Source organism: Kogia breviceps, chromosome 8 (genome assembly GCF_026419965.1).
Source record: "Kogia breviceps isolate mKogBre1 chromosome 8, mKogBre1 haplotype 1, whole genome shotgun sequence".
In the NCBI taxonomy this organism is placed as follows: domain Eukaryota; kingdom Metazoa; phylum Chordata; class Mammalia; order Artiodactyla; family Physeteridae; genus Kogia; species Kogia breviceps.
In genome coordinates this window covers 3,007,588-3,027,095 of record NC_081317.1, presented here as the reverse complement: position 1 = coordinate 3,027,095, position 19,508 = coordinate 3,007,588, and the positions used below count along the sequence as shown (strand labels likewise).

The 19,508-nt window shown below is 58.3% G+C and overlaps 1 protein-coding gene across 2 annotated transcripts in view; it reads right to left on the bottom strand.

Annotated features, from left to right (window-relative positions):
• COL5A1 (collagen type V alpha 1 chain) overlaps positions 1–19,508 on the bottom strand; it is a 159,512-nt gene that overhangs the window by 47,095 nt on the left and 92,909 nt on the right. For both annotated transcript variants that reach the window (XM_059071149.2, XM_059071150.2), the window contains exons 20-32: positions 18,872–18,916; positions 17,316–17,369; positions 16,672–16,716; positions 15,999–16,052; positions 15,706–15,750; positions 14,596–14,649; positions 10,172–10,216; positions 9,765–9,818; positions 7,069–7,113; positions 6,309–6,362; positions 3,989–4,096; positions 3,251–3,304; positions 1,252–1,305 (exon numbers count right to left, since the gene is read on the bottom strand). In XM_059071149.2, the coding sequence (XP_058927132.1) occupies positions 1,252–1,305; positions 3,251–3,304; positions 3,989–4,096; positions 6,309–6,362; positions 7,069–7,113; positions 9,765–9,818; positions 10,172–10,216; positions 14,596–14,649; positions 15,706–15,750; positions 15,999–16,052; positions 16,672–16,716; positions 17,316–17,369; positions 18,872–18,916 (711 nt within the window). The remainder of the gene's footprint in view (positions 1–1,251; positions 1,306–3,250; positions 3,305–3,988; positions 4,097–6,308; positions 6,363–7,068; positions 7,114–9,764; positions 9,819–10,171; positions 10,217–14,595; positions 14,650–15,705; positions 15,751–15,998; positions 16,053–16,671; positions 16,717–17,315; positions 17,370–18,871; positions 18,917–19,508) is intronic.

Sequence of the window (19,508 nt, the reverse complement as noted above, 5' to 3'; positions counted from 1 at the left end):
TCTGCGCTGTCCGCAAGCTCAGGGGCTGCCACCCCGTCACCCCGCGGTTCCCACGCTCTTACAGACCCTGGACCGCTTTGCTCAAGTGACAGTCTTTCCCTAAAGACACCGCTCAGACTGTCCCTCCAAGGAGGCACTAGACAGACAGGTAGGCAGGTAGAAGATGGACACACAGGCAGTTACAGATACAGACACAGACACAGACATGATATAGACATGACATACATCTAAACATTGCAGACACAGACATAGGTGTAGACGCATCTAGATACCGACGCAGACAAATAGATAAAGGTCTCCCTGTGGTTATGCGGTGGACTTGCACTCAGAAAAGTCCCCGCTTTTCTCTCTTCTGAGCCTGGCAGACACGTTCGTGCACGTGGAATTTGGAAGGTTGACGCCTTCCTCCCCGCTTTCAAGAGCTCTCACTGTCTCTGCTCAAACGCGGTAACGTTAGTTTGTAGCGAGGAGGGGCAGCCCGTCCGTCTGTGTGGGGAGGACCAGCCTGGGGCGGAGGGGACGGGGCTGGGCCCAGCGTCTCCCCCAGGCCTGCTCTGCACACACCCCGCACGCCCGTGGACCAGGCCGCTCAGGGTCCAAAGGCCCGGGAGGACCCTTCCTATCCTGGTCGGCCGAGTGGCCGTGCTCAGGCAGCCTCCCACGATTCCCCTAAGCAGCGTCCAGGGCAGCTCCTGCAGGAGGGCCTGGGCCGGCAGGGCGCCGGGAGGACGGCTCCCCCAGCCTGAGCCCTCGGGTCACCTTCCCTCAGGGGGACAACAGAGGGAAGCAAAGCGCGTGGCACCTGGCGGGGTCCCGTGACAGCGGCAGCGCGCCAAGAGGAGGAAGGAAGCGACTTGACCCCGGCTGAGCAGAGACCCTGAGGTACAAAGCAGGACTCCTTTCCCTCCTTTTAAACTTAGCCTGGAGGGAAAGTCACTTGGGCTGAAAGAGGAGAATCTGGGTTTCGCCGGTGACCCAAAAGAGCTGGCAGGACGGCGGCTGCGCATGAGAAAGTGCCGTTTTCTCAGCATGCCTTCCTCTCCGGCCTGCTGCCCTTTCTCCTGCGGCACTGCCCCGCCCCGGGGTCCAAGAGTCACCAGCGCTCAGTGGACAGGCTTAAGGTCAGCTGTTCCGGAAAGCAGTTTTGGCAGCCAAGTGGGTGAGAAATAAACAGGACGTATTGGAGAATATACCCGCGAAATACCAAGGCAGCAGAACAAGCCGTCTAAGCAGAGGCCAGACCGTCCTTACCCGGCCACCCTTCTCTCCGTTGGCGCCAGGAAATCCAGGAAATCCGATAGAACCCTGAAAGAGAGTTAATTAGGGAAGAAGTTGGAGAGCCTGATCAGGTGGACAAGCTATGCTGCTTGGGAAAGCAGCAAGAAGAGTCTGTTAGAGTTCATAGTCTCGGACCGAACTCACCCACTACCCACCTATCTACCCGCCATCCATCCACCCGTCTACCCACCCACCACCCACCTACCCACCCACCCACCACCCACCCGTCTACCCACCCACCACCCACCATCCATCCACCATCCATCTATCCATCCACCCGCCTACTCAGTATTTCCTGAGCATCTCACACACTCCACATTTTAAAACCAGAACTGAATCTTAACCAGGCTTCCCCTTTCTCCCTCTCTCCACACTCTCCTCTCACACACCCATCTCTGCAAAACACTGGTGTTTTGGAAGAAAAGGGAACATGTGCCGCTCAGATTAACTGGAGATGCTGTGTGAATGTCACATTTATGGCATTTGTTTTCCGCACCTTGTCGCCATGTTTTGTTATCTTCCCAGAACACCTCTAAATAAAGCATGGCAGCTTATAAAGTCAGAAATGAATGCAAACCTATGCACCGACTGTGGCCTCGCACGGCTCTTTAATTCTAGGACTTTACAAGGTGCACACAGGCAGGGATGCACTTAAGGGCTTTGATGGGACGAATATCCAAACACTTACCACGTGAGCCCCCAGTGACACTGTCTAAAGCATGTCTTCAGCACGTCTCTACTCTCTGCGTGACTTGAAATCCTGACCTGAACGTGTGCTTAGACTGGGAACAGTTGACCCAGGTTCAAACCCTGAACTTCTCCCAGGGTGCTGAGCTTCGCCAAGCCACCCACGTGCCCTCCTGCCTGCTCCAAGTAGGAGAGGCTGTACCGAGCTTCAGGGCGGGAAAACCTGGGATGCGGGCTCCACAGTGCTCGGCTCAGGAGCTGGGTCACCGCCCAAGGACCGTCCAAACTGCCTGAGCAGCTCCAAGGTTCTGCCCTCATCTCTCCAAACAGCTGCCTGAACTCGATCTATCTTCTCCCCCTACTCCCGTCTCTCCCCAACTCCTCCTCGGGCTCTTCTCCTCCCCAAAAAGGACACGCATTTCAGGGGAGCAAATGGGTCCATCAGCCTCTCTCCCTCCAAACACAGTGGATAGCACTGCAGTCGGCAACTACATCGCCGACAGATACCAAACAAAACCCCTGTGTCACAGCAAATGATCTCCCCTGCAGGGTGGCTGTCGGCTGCTGAGTGGGGGCCTTCGCGTTCTACAGGAAGGACTGATGTAAGCATTGCCATCAGCAGCAAGGAAATAGCTAGAGCTGCAGCCCAGTCCACGGGGCCTTTCCTCTGCTAACAAGCGGGGTGTCCAGAGGCCGGAAGCCCAAGGAGGGCAGGACGCACGGACGCAGACAGGAGAGACCCACGAGTTCTCTCTTGCTGTTGATTATGTCTCTAGTGAAGGCAGCTGGTTATTTTTTAAGGAAGAACCATGAATAATAAAAGGTGAGATTTAAAAAAATGTTTTAAATGATTTGCAAAGCCTCAAGGAGCTGTTGCACGTAAAGTAAAGCATGATTTCCCATAAGAAAGGTTTCATCTTTCTTTTATACTCAGTTATGAGCAAATAACATTTGGATCTCCATGGTGAGTTACATCTGAGGGAGGAAAACAAGTCCTGGGTGTGGAGAAACCAGTGCACAACGGTCTGCATGAGGCCAGGGGCACTAAGGATCCCGGGGGGCAGCCCACGCTCGGCTGGGTGGCCCCCCTTCTCCGAAAAGGCTCACCTAACTGTCCAGGCCCCTCCTTCTGACACAGACGGTGGCGAATGGGGCAGAAACGAGACACAGCTACTGTGACCCTCTGCTTTGTTGCAGCAGCTACGCCAGGGAGGGCAAATGGGTGATAGCGTGTGGGGCAGGGAGACGCCAACTGTCAAATCTAACAAGGTAGTTGGTACGTTACCTTTGGCCCTTGTCTTCCTGGGTAGCCGGGCAATCCTGGGACTCCGAGTTTTCCCTGGGGAAATAAAGGAGGTGACTTTCACGGCCAGCTCTGTACTTCCCTGAGCAGAGAGAAAGCCGGTGTGTCTCGACAGGGGACTGGAGCAGGCTGGAGTCTCCAGAGGCCGAGGATACGGTCATCACGGAAAGCGCCCTGCCTGGTTTAAAGCAAAGGGCCCTCGAGCAGGGATGGACGGACGCCACTGCTGAAGCAACAGTGGGTGGAGGAAAACGCTCCAAATAAAGGAAAAGAGTTCTCTGTCTGCGACATTTTGTTCAATCCTCTTGTAAAAGAGTTCCAGCCTTGGGGCAGGACAGGGCGGGAGGTCTGGGCCACTCAGAGCGGGTTCCTGCTCAGGGGTGAAGGTAGGGGGGGTAGGGGAGCAAGACGAGGGGGGGGGGCTCCTGCAGGTGTAAGAGCAGCTGTCGGAGCCCTAACCCCGGCCCACCCCGCCACAGAGGATGGTGCATGTGGCTTGCCAAGCTCAGGCCCCGAGCTTTGTGACCGGCGGAGGAAGGAACTCTGCCAGGAGTGGATGTGGGGACAAGGGTGCTGGGTGGCGTCAAGGGGACGGGAACCACGCCAGGACTCGCACCAGCTCCCACCCGGGGCTCAGCTTGACCAAGCCACCGCCTGGACGCCCAAGGCCCTCAGCAAGAGACTGTCCCCGGGAAGCAGTCAACCTCCTGGGTCACGTACCTTCTCCCCAGGGGGTCCCAGAGGACCCGGGTCACCATTCGGACCTCCACGACCCTTGGGGCCTTCGGGACCGTCCTCCCCTCTGGGACCAGGTGGGCCGATCTCCCCCTGCAGTTCAGAAAGAGAAGGTGAAGGAGACCCCCAGAGTCTCTAGCCCCCCCAAGGCGCCCCCCCCCCCCACCGTCTGGGAGCGAGGGGCCGGATCCCAGGCCAGGGCGGTAAGAGCCGCCGGGCCCCCTCAAGCAGATGGACCCTCGTCCTCGCACCGAGGAGACCAGGGCTCCGCTGAGCGACCGATGTCCCTCGGGACCCACGCTTGAGCCCTCGCTCTCCTATTCCCGATGACCTTTCTCCAAATCGAGCACCTCTTGGCTAAGGTAACTTCGGTGACTACGGTAGCCCTGAACTGCTACTTCCCCAAAGAGAGCAGAAGTGCCATGCGTTGGGGGAGCTGCTTTCTTCTCCGGAAGCCCCAGGAGGCATCAAAATGGACCACAAGGCTTCGCTGGGCCACGCCTGGCCGTCGTGGCACAAGGGAGACCCACAGGGTGTATCCAGAGACGGAAGAACCGAAATGTCACTCATCCAACTTCCCCAAGTAACAGGTGGGGGGGGGGGCTGAGCCCACACAAGGAGGAGGGCCTTGGGGCGTGGCCAAGTGCAGCAGCGGGGGTCTGGCCCGGCCTCGAGTGCCCACCCCGGCCCTCTCTGTCTACTGATGGGTCCTCCTCCGATCACTGGCTTCCAGAAGCAGCTGCAGGACAGCTGTGCAAACCCCCAACAGAAATGTGTGCTGCACGGATAAAGAAAGCTAATGACTCCCTTATTCCCCAGCCCCAGTGTATCTACAGGTCAAGGACTCTCTGTCCCTAAGAGGTGCTTTTCTCGTTCAGCAAAAGAATCCTTCCCACGTTTTCTGAGCACTCAGAAAATTAGGAAATGCTAAGCACCGTGCAGAAATTCCTCTCCGGGAGAAATCAAGACTGCAGAAATTCCTCTCCGGGAGAAATCAAGACTGAGGAGCCTCACTGCCCAGCTGAGGAAGTGTCCCCCCCCCCCACCCACCCACCCACCCACCCATCCATCCTCATCCAATTCCAGCCAGAGGGCCACTCAGGGCACGGCGTGCAACTGCGGAATGTCTTTTGAAAATGCGCTCTCCTAGTATGGACCCAAATGTGGGCATCAAGTCGTTGGAAAGGAAGATAAAAGGGACTTTCACCAGCCAGACAGAGAGAGGCCCTCAGAAGTGGGGCGTGGTCACCGCAGAGAAAGTTCTAGAAAGGCTGTCTTCAGCAGCAATATAACTGGGACAGGACTGTGCAATGAACCCCTCTCTTTTATTCCCCTTCCTTCTGACAGAGCCCCGGATCACGTCTGCCTTTTCAGCGTGGGACAAAGCGCCAAGCGTGCAGGCCCTCTGGTCCCGGCAGGTTCTGGTAAGGCATCTGTTTTGTGGTGCACGAGGAGGGCGGCCTGTATGACAGCCCTGTTTCCACGACAGCGTCGGTCCAGGCATGTGTGCCGCTGCTGCCACGGCGGGCCCACCGGGGGTGTGGGCATCCCCTCCCTCCTGCCTGGCCTCCGCTCATTCCGAACTTGTTGGGGGAACTTCCAAGTGGCCCCACGGCAGCAGGCAGCTGGCCCCCTAACCCCACTTCCTGAAGCGCCACCTGCATCACCTTCTCCTCATCTGCACAAAATCACCGCCAGTGGGTTTCTGTGGGGCGCCAGCCGCGTGGCCCACGCCACCCCGCCCCCGCACCCACCAGTTTCCCCGGAGCTGAGGTCAATCATTCATTGAAAACCAACTTGGTTCTTGTAACCTCTGACGGCCCAGCAGGAGGTCTGGGGGGTCTGAAGAGCAGCCAAAGAGGTGCCTGGGGGCCAAGACACTCCAAGTGCTGGTCAGGGTGTGGCCCTGCCAGTGACCGGCCGGTGGCCTTGGTCAGGCTGCTACCCTCCCTGGCCAGCTGGGTCGTTTCTGCGACCCCTTCTTCTCTCCCAGACGCCTGTCACCCTTCTTGACCCAAAAGAATTGCTCTGCAAACCACGGTATCAGCCAGAAAAAAACCAAGTTCCCACTGACCCACTAATGCAGGGCAAGGACACAGGGCAGCGGGGCCAGTTGACCCTGTAAGCAGGGGTTTAGGAGCAGGTGCCAGCTGCCACGGCTCCGAACTGGAAGCTGGGGAGGAGCTGGAAGCTGCCGGCGGCCCAGGAGCCCCCACGGAGGCATCACCTCTGTCCTGAGAAGCTGCCCCGTGGCCCCGGCAGGGCCTCCCGCCCAGCCCACCTTCCCCTGCCCCCAAACACTCACCCGATCTCCCTTGATGCCCATGTCTCCTTTGAAGCCCGGAAAGCCATCTTCACCCTGCACGGGGGACCGGAGAGAGCCTCGGTCTGTATGAGAAAACCCACCGCCGAGGTCCCCCCACCCAGAGCCTCTGGGCCCCAACACCAGCGCCAGACATGCTGGGCAGAGGATGGTCAGTGCCCGGCCCCCTGTCCCCTGCGGGATGTGTTCCTGTCAACCCTTTGCATTCTGCGCTTCCGGCTGGCTTTGCAGCCTCCGCAGCGGGAGCGCTGCAGCCCTGCTCACCCTGTCTGAGTTCAAAAGCTCTGCACGGCCGGGCGGGGGGGCAGCCCAGCACCCAACCTGTCAGCATCCGTTTCTCGGAGCGTCTTTGTCTCGTCCAAGCATCACCGCAGGCCCAGTAGCGGCTGACAAGCAGATGTTTGAGGAGGGGGAGCCAGTTGGAAGCGCCCCCAAGGGGGCTGGGACTGCTGCTGACGGCCTTATTGGGGGGGGGGGGCCAGGAAGAGTTCTCTGGAAGGGACAGGCGTCGCCAGGGGGCTCTGGGGGCGCGCGCTGTCCTGCCTGCAGCCTGGGCCAAGGACAAGCAGGTGGCCGGCGTCGCTCAGTTACCTATTCCCGCATCCCACGGGGGAGCTGTACACGCCCATGCTATTTGTGGACTGGGGGATTCAAAATGTCCGTGGCCTACGCTCACTCAGGCTCCCAGGATGCACCTTCCCGGCCCTTGGCCAAGCCCCCGAGGGAAGCAGGGGACACTCACCTTCTCGCCCTTGGTGCCCTTCAGACCTCGGATGCCGTCTGCCCCCTGCGCAAACAGAGAAGAAAAGTGAGCGGCCGCAAGCCCGAGCCTCTACGGAGCCCACAGAAAAACGGGCCCGACCCCCAACGCCAGGGGAGCCCGAGCGCCCCGCACAGACCGGTCCCCTCCCACTGTCCCCAGTCTCGGGAGAGAGAGCTCTGCGGGTGTGCGGGGCGTCGCCCGCTGACCCCCTGCCCTCTTCCAGAAACATCTGGGTCTCTCCCTCGGTCTCCGCCCGGGGAGCAGAGGGGGTGTGAGGCCTGAGCTCAGGCTCTGGAATCAGGCAGACGGGGTCAGGCCCCCCACATGCGGTCTCTGACGAGGCCCCGGACTTCCAGGCACTTGGAAAGAGGGGGTGGTGACAGCCCTCGCCCCATCACCACTGGCGTGCGGTGGGGGGGGGAGCTCGGGAAGCCCTGGGACCGCGCCCGGCAAACAGCAGGTGCTCAGTGAGCTGAGCTGTGCACCGTCGGACCATCTTCCGTCTCTATTATTACCGACGTATCACCACACGTTAGGATGGTAGTGATGACAGTTACCACTTAACGACGCCAGCCACCCCCGCTCAGCTCGTCGCATCGGCCAAGGACCTCCTCATCCCCGTGCTGAACAAGACCGTCAGGGCACCACCAGCCTGCTCCCTGTCTCCCAGGTAAAACCACTCCATCCCTGGAACGGACCTGACGGCCGTGCCCCCCGCCTGCCAGCAGAATGCAGAGCCTGCCCCCCACTGAACTGCCCGAAGCTTCCTCAAGCCACCAGCCCGCGGGGCCCCAGAGAGGCGGGGCCTCCCGCTCGGGTCCAGCTGAGGCTGCAGCTGGGTCCCTCGGGCTGCCAGCTGCCCTCTTGTCGCAAGAACCTTGCACAGCATTTGCAGTTCCGAGCCTTTTCTCTGAGGCCCAGGAGAGCTGAGAAAAGCTGCGGAGGGAAAGAGGGACGGGGCCGGACAGACGCAGAGAGCCGGGCTTGGCCTGCGCCCTCGGCTCCATCGGCCCAGGTCACGGTCGGCTTCAGGACAGAGGGGAGGCCAGTTACCCCGAAACCCTGATGTCGGGCGGGTGGGGGGCTCTGGCACCAGGTCCCCTCCCCCTTGCCGGGCAGGCCAAGTGGGCTTCCCCTGCCCACGCACTTCCGGGAAGAAGAGGGTGAGACGGCATTGCTCGGATCCCTCCCAGACCTAAAGTTCTAGCGTCTCGTGACCCGCCCGAGGCCAGGGGAATGGGGCCAAGGAGACAAACAGACCAGGGTCTCCCAGCCTCGCGCCGTCGCCTTCAGGGTCTGGATAGTTTGTTGTCGCGAGGCTGCCCCGGGCAGTGTAAGGGGTTGGACAGCCTCCCTGACCTCTGCCCTGCCCCTCCAAGCCCAGACGGTCAGAAATGTCTCCTCTGCCCTGGGTGAGAACCCCTGGCCTAGAGCAGCCACCATGGCCCGGGTGGTCCAGCGCTCAGGGAGCGAGGTCAGAGGTCACAGAACAGCTGAGGGGAAGGAGTTGCTGGGCCAGCGGCTGTGGGGGCACAGAGGGGGACAGGGCTTTCCCAAGGCCTCCAGTGAGTTCGCACTGGGGGACTTCCGCCAGCCCACCCAGGTCCCGTAGGCTCAGTGAGCGGCTGATTTGATTTGCTGACAGTCAAGCCCAAACAGCGCCCTGAGGGAGGGGCAAGTCAGAGGGCAGCCCGGGGGATGCTTAAAGGTCAGTGAGGTCCAAGAGCTTGGAGGGGCACCTTTCCCAGGAGGAAGGCAGGGCTCCAGTGGAGGAAAGCTAAGGACCTCGGGCTCTGACGGTGACACGCGGACTTCCCAGCCCACCTCCGCCAGCAGCGCCCTCCGGGGCTCCTCACGCCACGGGCTCTGCAATCTATCTCTCCAATGAAAATAGCGTTCGGTCTTGCTTTTCCTTCCACCCTCCGCTTGCCCGTCTAGTGGGATTGCTCATATCACGGATGAATTTTAATCAGACCGACAAGATAAGAGCATTCTCCACAAACAGCTCAGGGTAGACACCTTCCCGGCTCACAGAAGCAGCATCACGCGTCGGCCGTGTACGGTGGTGGCTGGCACAGGCTCTTTGTGCAATGGGAATTTGTAAAATAAACACGCACAGAGCTCACACGATCAGCACAGTTGCTAAATCACCGCCCTTATAAACTCACTAGGCAGCGTGTGGGGCGAAAGCCTGCTTCAGAGAGAAGCCGCCTGTCTAAGGGTCCTGACCTGGGGCATCTCTCTGCCCTTGACCTTGGAACATCCCAATTCTGGGAAATGGAAGTCAGAGCCCCTTGGGGTCAGGATGGGGTACTTGGTTAGGAATAAGCAAGTCCAGGGTTGAGTCCACTTGGCAGGCGGTGATAGTTAAAGGAGCATATGGGGCAGAAGGGTGCCACCCCGTCCCGGCAGACGGCCACCACCGCGTTGCTCGTGCTGTCCCAGACGCCCCCGGGAGCGAGCCCTGCTCCACTGCAGCCCCTCCTGGCCCCGCGGGCCCCTCCCTCACCGGCTCCGGCCCACATTCTGGGACCACACACCTCCCAGACCAGGGCCACCCCAGTTTGGGGGCAGGAGGGAGGTCAGAGCACAGAGGAATCTCTAAAACCGGCCCAGCCATGCCCCGCAGTCCCGACCTTGACCTCCAGGAAGACCCGAGGCTGTGAGACCCTCACCTTGACTCCACGAGGGCCTGGGTAGCCGATGGGGCCCTGGGGGCCGGGCGGACCCTGGAAACAGAGGGGAAAGCACGTTAGGCCTATCTCAGGTGGAGGGCGCAGGGCTCACTCTGGGCCACCCCTGCGTCCTTCCAGAACAATCCAGACAGCGTGCCTGCCCCCAGCACACTGCCCTCTCGCTCCGAGCAGAGCGGACGGACGTCCCAGGTCGGACCCGCGGGGGTAGGCACGCGGGCACCGCCCAGCCCCACGGGGAAGGCGGGTCCGCACGGGTGTCTCAGGATGGGTGAGGACAGGGCAGGAAGTCCCTTCCGGACTGGAGGTCCCAGAACGGGGCGGCGGGGGGCAGCCCTGCCCATCCCGCAGGAGATGCTGTAGGGGCCGAGGGCACGGCCGTTACCCACCTGGCCTCCCTTCTCTCCCGGAGGGCCTTCTTTGCCAGGGTGCCCCTGTCAGGAAAGAGAAGGCTGGCGTTAGTCAGTGGCCTCTGGGAAAGCAGGCCTGGCCATGCTCCAGCTTCCCTGTAGCTGCCTTCAAAACTGAGGGTCAGAGCCCAGGTCCCTCCCATTTCCTCCCCGCCCCTCCCCACAGCGGCTTGGTCACCCCCCGTCCTTTAGCCCCAGCCTCAGCTGCTTCATCTGTAAAATGGGAATAATGCCGGGCCCCGGCAACAGCAGAGGGGAATGTGCTTCAAAACCCACGGATGGGCTCCAGGCCCCACTGGGCACCAGCGTCCCCTGACTCAGCCAGAGCCCAGCCTGCCCCCAAGTGCAGTGGGAGGGACAGTGACAAGGGTGTTTGTTCAAGGCCACCCAGCAAAACCGAATCGGTGGCCAAACAAGGACAGTGAAGTGGGACCAGACCTCCCGGGTCCCAACGCACCCTAGGTCTTCAAAGCCACCCCCCCACCCCAGGTGACACAGAAGCTGAGCGCAGGGGAGAATATACATCCTGCCCCACAGATGCAGAGCTGAGGCCCCCGCGGAACTGCTCACGGCCCCTTGGTCACTGCCCCCTCCACCCTGGCCCCCAGCAATTCTATTCTCAGGAACTTGACCTTCTCTGACTTTCTGACCCAAGCTGGTGACTAGGTTCAATGCCTCTGAGTTCACGAGCCAAACACAGATGATAAAAACAGAAACAGAAGTATTCATTATCTGGAAATACAGTTCTACCCCCAAGGATTCCAGTAAAGAGAGGCCATGTGGTGTGGCGAGAATGCTGGCAGGGCAGGGTAGGGCGGTCTGGTTCTACTCCTGGTAACACCCAACCCGCTGTGTGACCTTAGCTAAGCCACTTGCCCTCTCTGGGCCTCCGCTTTCATGTGTGTAAAATGAGAGGGTGGGTTGGCTGCTCATCCAGCTTGATTGTTCTAAAGTTCTAGGATGCCACTTGTCGAACACAGCAGCATTGTGGAGACCCAGAGCGCCTCAACTCAAGTGAACGACATGTGTGTGTTCTTTTCAATTTGTATTCGTCGTGAACTGGATCTGATGCCATTGCAAATAGCCTATCACGGTGGCAACGCGACGGGGGAGGATGCAGAAGTTCCTTTGCAGGGTGGGGTACCCCAGGGAGCCCTTGAGGACAGTTAGGCGCCGGTCGGACCACGCCAGCTGCCCGGGCCTGGAAGGGACACACTGCCCGCCGTCCCCCACCCCAAGACGAGGCTCACAGCACCAGCAACCCAGGCCGGCAGGGCTGTACCCAAACGGTGCCCTGGAGAAGATCCTGCCCTGGGGAGGGCTGGGAGAGAGGAGAGTCCCGCTCCCTTTGCCCTGTGGGCTCTTCATGGGCCTTTTTCACAGTTTCCATCAAACCCAGAATTTTTCTGTGAAGGCACTGAGGTGACGGACAGCTGTGGTGAAAGCCAGGCCCCAGAGACACACCCGGGGGCAGACCCCACGCCTCACTCACGTGGGGAAGAGAGCTGACCCCTGCACGTGGCAATGACCTCACGTACATGGTGGCGATAAGATCGCAGTGTTTTGGAAGAGATAAAAAAGAGGGACTGATCGTCACCACGATTAATGTTTTTTTGTTTTTTAGTTTGTTTATTTGGTTTTGGCCGTACCAGGCAGCCTGCGGGATCTTAGTTTCCTGACCAAGGATTGAACCTGTGCCCCCCGGCAGTGCAAGCACGGAGTCTTAACCACTGGACCGCCGGGGAAGTCCCTGCCATGACTGCTGTTGTTTGAATCAAGGCCAAGCTTCTTAAATGCATTCTAAGTTGTAACTTTCTGGGGATAAGAGTAACTTTCTGCAGGGGAGAACAAAGCTCATTTATTTTAAATGTTCGAACAGAAAACGATGGAAAGGAAATACATCAAAGTCGGAGCAGCTGCCTTCCCACCGTGAAAGGCCAGGCCGTTTCCACCCTTCTTTCTACTTGCTGGCCTTTCCCCAGTATTCTATAACCAGCAAGACTCTATAATGGAAAAGTAATAAAACTTAAATTATGTATATTTGATATTTTTCTGATTAAAAAAGTAATATATGTTCATTGTAGGCAAATGGAAAAATAATAAAGCTTAAATTATTTGTATTTGATATATTTCTGATTTAAAAAGTAATATACGTTCATTGTAGACAATTAGGCAAGTGGAAAAGAAAATTAAAACCCTTCATAACCTCACCACTCATGGCAACGGTGGCCAAGGGTGTGATATAGCACAGTTAATCTATTTTCTCTGCACATTTGCATGCAAAATTGGCATCGGAAGATGTATTTTTAATTTACTATTATATCATGAGCATTTCCTCACGTCACTGAATATTCGTTGGAATTCAATTTTTCCTGGCTCTGTAATATTCCCACGGGCCGAGATTCATCTCCCGCATCCTTCTCGTGTGCTGCCCAGGACAACCTCACAATGTATTGCAGAGCATCGAGTCTGCCCCCAAGCCCCTCACGCTTCTCAAAGGCTCTGAAATCTATCTTCCTTTCTTTCTTCAGCCCAAGCCACGCCAAACCAACGCAAAGGGGAAAAGGAACAAACCCTCTCCTCTTTCAGGCTGATCAACCATGTGATGCATCTGTAAGGAGAGTCTTTTTTTTAATCTTTTGCTTCCTCCCGATTCACCTAAGACAAGGGCTCCGCTTCCCTCAGCCTGCAGTGTTGATGTTTTCTCTTTTTATCTTTCGCTTTGATTATCTTCAGTGTCGACCCAGCACAACCACACTCCCTCGGGTCCTTCATACACTCAAACGTTACAGTGTGATGGTTGGTTGGGGAAGAGAAATGGAGAGGCAGCCTCCCGGCTCCCTAACCCTCTTACAGGTCCCTCTCTCCCCACAGAATCTGAAGGGAAACTGGTGACCCTTTAGGGACCCTAGTGAATAGAGTTTCAGTTCAGAGAGGGGGATTCCAGGGCGTGACCGGGAAGGTCAGGGAAGCGGGGGGCCGTGCAGGCACCGCCCCCTTCCTGACATGATGCACTGAGGGAAATGCCCCATTGACACCCAATATTGCAGAAGATGGATAGAAAAAATGACCGGAAGGATGTACATTCACCTGCTCTCAGGGTTTAATCCACAGGAATGGGAGCAGAGGTAGTTTGCATTTTGTCATTTTACTTATTTTCCTAATTTTCCAGAAGAAAATATTTTACCATTAGAAAATGCAATTAGGTGTCAATGTGAATGAAAGCACATAGAAGACATATTGCAAAATATTCATCTCTTCATATCCAAACTCAGTCCAGGAGACTCAGTCCCCCAAAGCAGTTCGAGCAGGAACGGGATTGTAAATCTGCTGGTTCAGACAAGGACGGGGCAATGGGTGATGTGAGATTCACGGGACCAAGGGATTCTCAGCCGTGAAAACGGAAAGACACCGTCCTATGCCAATCACCGATCACCAATGAACGGTTGACAGACTGAACTTCCTTGCTTCGTTTTTAAAGGCGGTTTTTTTTTTTTTTTTTTTGCGGTACGCGGGCCTCTCACCGCTGTGGCCTCTCCCGTTGCGGAGCGCAGGCTCCGGACGCGCAGGCGCAGCGGCCGTGGCTCACGGGCCCAGCCGCTCCGCGGCACGTGGGATCTTCCCGGACCGGGGCACGAACCCGCGTCCCCTGCATCGGCAGGCGGACTCTCAGCCACTGCGCCACCAGGGAAGCCCAATAATGGCATTATTAACACAACAAAAAAACTGTCTGAAATAAATAATTTCGCTAATCTCATTTTCTGAAATAGGCTCTCTATTCGGCATCAACTGGATATGCTAAAAATAACCGAAAAACAAAAAACCCACCGGCAACTCACACAAGGGGGGTGGGTGCAGATAAGCTCGCGAAGACAGGCCCACACCCAGTGTTGGTCACTTCCCCGCCCCTCCCCCTCACAGCTTGGCCACAGATGGATTTGTCCCTCACTCCCTGTTTCTAGGCAGCATCTACTTAGCTCCACAGCTGCGTGTTCACAGCCCTCTTCCCCGTGCGTGCGTGATGGCTAAAAATACACCCGGCACTGGTGACACACACGATTGCTCGGAGCCCAGCCCAGCCCTCCGCAGAGTTACAAGTACGAGGCTGGGCTCTGATCACAAGCAGCAAAACCCCAATAAATAACGGACGTTCCTACTCATGCGATCACCTCCCTCTGACTGAACCTCATTATGGAAAGTGTGTCCAAAACCCAGTAAGTAATCCCTGAGCAATCAGGCTCGCCATCGGATAGGTCTTCATCGAAGGAGCTGGAAAAGGAGACGGGGGCGACGCATGCAGGGCCGTCTCAAGAGCGAGGGGAGGGACAGTTTGCCCGGATTCCGAGTGTCCACCCCTGGGTGGACATGGGCAGGTGGGGGGTAAAGGGTGGGGTGGTACTCACCGGGGGTCCATCAGCACCGGGCATTCCTGGGAGGCCTGGTTTACCCAGGGGGCCCTAGAACAAACCACAGACTCCATGAGCAGATGCCCCAGGGGTCCCCTCAGCTGCCCACCCTCTCTACAAGCCCCCAAGTTATTTTTCAACATTTCTGCTCAAAGAGCATTTGTTTAAAAAGGTTGCTCACAGGCACCCTCTCGCACTGGCTACAAAGCTTCCAGCCACGGGCAGCGCCCAAAGATAGTGGACCCTTTGCTGTTTCCAGAGCCTTCAGGTTTGCTACCGGAAAACAACCACCCGCCAAGTGAAGTCAGGAGCAGTTCTCAAACAGGGCGGCCAGGGGCTATGATGCACCGAGGACCGCCCCTTTGAGGCCATTCTGCTGGTGCCCCCCGGCTGCTGAGTCCACCGCACACCTGGGGCTGAGCCACAAGCTGCGCAAGACTCCGGCCCCGGTCCTCGTCCCATCATGTGGACTCGGGGTGCCGAGGATATATTTAGGGTTGCCAAATTTAGCAAAAAGAAACAAAACAAAACAAACAACAACAAAACGAGATGCCCGGTTAAATTTGGAATTTCAGAAAACACAGTTCAAATTTAACTGAGCGTCCCGTACGTTTTTCTTCTCAAATCTGGCAACCTTATACATAGCTAAAGAAAGAAGGGAGGGAGGGAAGGAAGGAAGGGGGGAAGGAAGGAAGGAAGAAAGGAAGGAAGGAAGGAAGGGGGAAGGAAGGAAAGAAGGGGGAAGGAAGGAAGGAAGGAGAGAAGGAAGGAAGGAAGGGGGGAAGGAAGGAAGGAAGAAAGGAAGGAAGGAAGGAAGGGGAAGGAAGGAAGGAAGGAAGGGGGGAAGGAAGGAAGGAAGAAAGGAAGGAAGGAAGGAAGGAAGGAAGGAAGGAAGGAAGGAAGGGGGGAAGGAAGGAAGGAAGAAAGGAAGGAAGGAAGGAAGGGGGAAGGAAGGAAGGAAGGGGGAAGGAAGGAAAGAAGAAAGGAAGGAAGGAAGGAAGGGGGAAGGAAGGAAGGAAGGACAAAGGTCCACACCACAAGCTGGTGACCACTGCTCCTAATGCACCCCACAGGCAAGCACCCCTATGCGCAGCTCAGCCCACCTACCTTTTCTCCTGGAGGTCCGATTGCACCCTGGGGGCCCGGAAGACCCTGGGAGGGGAAAGCGAGCAGGAAAGGTCAGGCAACTTATCCGACTGACTCAGAACCCCTCCCTGCCATCTGTCCGTCTTCCCCGACCCTCTCCCTCATCTGGGTGCCGACCCCACCCTGGGTCACCTCCAGGCTGCGGGCCCCTCTGGGCTGCCTGGCAACGCGGGGCTGCACTCAGCGTCCGCTCGCGCCCGGGGCACCGCGGGCCTGCACCTCCCGCTGCCCACAAGCCCGCCCGGCTCACTCACCTGGGCGCCTGGGTTACCCTGCTGTCCCGGGGGACCGGGCTCTCCCTGGGGACCCTACGGGAAGCACAAGTGAGACACTGACTGAAGGGGGCTCTGGAGGGCAAGCAGGGGGTGCAGTCTGCTCTCGTGCCCCGACGGGAAGGCAGGGGACCCTGGGGCAGGCAGGGAGCCCGACCCAGGCCCCTGCGGGCCAGAAGCACCTGGCTGTGTCTGTGCAGGCACGGCAGACAGCTGGCCAGGAGGGACAAGGGACAGGATCTACCAGAAAATATCCCCCCCTGGCTGAAAACTCCCAAATCATCACGCCAGCTAAATTCTCCCGGGCCCTTAAAAGAGACCCATGAGACCCCCTCTCTCTCGGGGGGCGTCGTCACAGCACCTGGCCACCACCAGCTTGCCACGCGCAGTGAGAAAGAGGTTTCGCTCCACACCCGCGCTGACGCGGTCAGGCTCTGGACGGAGCACGCACCGACCCCGGGATCTCACATGTGTTCTCCTGCCGGAGGCCCGCACCTCGCGGTGTCGCGGGGCCGGGGCTCAGACTCTGCACCCTCCCCGTCACACCCCCACCTGGTTTTGGTGGCATGGATCCCCCCCTCCCCTGCCCCGAGCGGCTGGGAGTGAGCCCAGGGGTAACCGCCGTGAGACCGGGGCACGGCACCCCCAGACTTACCACATTGCCTTTCGGGCCTGGTTGGCCATCCATTCCCGTCACACCCTGGATGAATGACATTGAGACAAAAGAGACCCCAAATTAACAAAGCTCAACGGGAAACGTCCACTCAACACAGCTCGGTCCCTGCCCGCAGTGCCAGAGGACGTCACATCCTTTGGGGCAGGGGAAAGGCTCGCTCCCAAATACATCCCGAGCTTGGCTGGGGTTTAGCGGGGCTTCCAGGCCCCAGCATCACGTGGGGCAGCCCTGAGTTCTCGGACAGCTGGGCCGAGGGGCCAGCCCTGGGGAAGCCGCCCCCTGGATAGAGCCCTGCCAGAACCACGGGCTTCCGTCTCCCTCCAGGAGCTGCCAAGATGCTACTGGAAGTGTTTGCAAGGGGGGAAAATGGGCGTCCCGGTGACCGTTTATATTGGCAGATGCTGTGTGCGGCGCAGGCCAGAGCGAACCCTGCACCTCCACCTGCAGGCCCACACCTGCCGGGGCCGCCACGGGGCTGCACCAGGGCCCCACAGACACCCAACGCGAGCGCCGGGCGGCGTCCACAGCCGTCAGCGTGGGGAGCTGCCGGCAGGCCCGAGCGGACCACAAGCTGGGGGCGGGATCTCGAGGGCAGGGGCGGGACAGACACGCGAAGGACTTACGGGAGGTCCAGGGGGGCCTGGGGGCCCCTTCGGCCCCAGCAGACCACGAGGCCCCTGCGAGAGGAAAGAGCAAAAGGAAGGTTCAGACTCGGCCGGGAATCCCAGCCCCCTGCCCCGTCCCCAGCCTTCCCGAGCGACCCCCTCTTCCCAGAGCCTCTGCTGCTGAGGCAGGTCTCCCGGGGAGTGTGGCCGGCTCAACTCCCCCTTGTCCTCCGCTTCAACTCCTCACCGCACCCCAGCTCTCCACCGGGGCTCTCAGAACCAGAGGCAGGGGTGGCTAGAACTGATAGGGGCTCAGTACCCCCCCCCACGCACAGGGGGAGGGGCCCCAGAGCGGTCACTACCTGCCATGGGAAGGACCCACCTCCGACGGCTCCCTCCCTCCCCGTCAGCTGGAGAGCTACAGAGCCTTTCAAGGCACCGCGATTTCGAGTGCCTTTTGCATTTTGATAGAACCTGCTCAGATGCACTAGCAGAGAAACCCTTCCCACGTTCATTGTCACTGAAATGCTCCCTGCCTTCTTTTAATACCTAGCCACATACATGTTTTTCGGAAGTTAGTCACCCAGAAGGCATCGCCTAGACCCGTGTTAAGAGGGCAGCTGAGCTGATGCGTCCCCGTTATGGCCACCAGACACCTGGGGTGTAATTTAGTCCCAAGCGGAGGTGCAAACGCCGACCCCGGGCAGCGCCTGCAACATTTCTCCTCAATTAACGTCCCCAGATGTGTATGGCCACGATGGCGTGGGTAACAAAAATGAGATGTTTGAAAAGTAACAGTAAGTGAAAAGCAATTAATGTCCTTTTGTCACTGAGGAAATCTGCTCTGGTCTTAAATAGAAGTCAGCTTAGGGGAAAGAGCTTTTGGAGGCCCAGGCAGGGGCACCCTACTGGAGGACACTCTTTTATTTGGAAAATGTAGCCATCAGAACGTGTGGCTGGTCAAGGGGCTGCCCCTGAACACCTACCCTGATGGGCCCTGGACACCCACCATCGCGGGCCCCGGACACCCACCATCGCGGGCCCCGGACACCCACCATCGCGGGCCCCGGACACCCACCATCGCGGGCCCCGGACACCCACCATCGCGGGCCCCGGACACCCACCATCGCGGGCCCCGGACTCCCACCATCGCGGGCCCCGGACACCCACCGTCGCGGGCCCCGGACTCCCACAGTCGCGGGCCCCGGACACCCACCGTCGCGGGCCCCGGACACCCACCGTCGCGGGCCCCGGACTCCCACCATCGCGGGCCCCGGACTCCCACCATCGCGGGCCCCGGACTCCCACCATCGCGGGCCCTGGACACCCACCACGTCTGTACCTGGAGTCCCAATCACGACCTTCAGGGGCCGGGGCCTCCCCCCTGGCAAAGGCTCAGGCTGAGTCCTTACTTAGCACTGTCCACGCACCTCGCCCGCTCCCTTCCCGGGAGGTCCCCGGACTTGCGTGTCTCAAGGCTGAGCCCCTCTCTAATCTATGCTCTGAGTTGATCCCTGATTCTGGCCAGAGCATCAAGGAGGAGACACAGAATCCCACCCAGTCAGTGGACTTACAGGCTCCCCGGGCAGCCCTCTGGGCCCGACTTCTCCATCGTCACCCTATGGGGGAGAAAAGAGGCAGGATTTTAGGGATAAGCCATAAAACCTGGACACGAGAGAGACAATTTTCCCTTCATCCGTGCAGGATTCTTTGGCCTGGGGCTGCTTCAGCATATATGCCACAGTTACCAGCCCTGTGCCAGCAGGAAAAGTCCGGAGTGTCCCCACTCCCAGAGGCTACAGGTAAAAGGTGGGGTTTGGGGCTCCCAAACCACAGCCCCAATGAGGGGAAAGCTGGGCAGAAAAAAACCAATGGTTACCTGATAGGTAAAGATACAGATGAAAAACAGAATGGCAGAAACTAGACAGAGATAGATGGTAGATCGGTAGAAAGACAGCAAGATGGAGAGATAGGTGACATATAGATAATAGATAAATAAATAGCTAGAGGATAGATAAATAGGTAGGTAGGTAGCTTGATAAATAGATAATAGACACGGATAGATAGATGGATAGATAGATCATGGATAGATAGATGATAGAGATAAATAGATATAGATAGATGATAGATAGATAGGTGATGGGTAGATAGAGACATGAATGATAGAAACTAGTGTAGGGAAAGATCCTGAGAGAATCACCAGATGCCCTG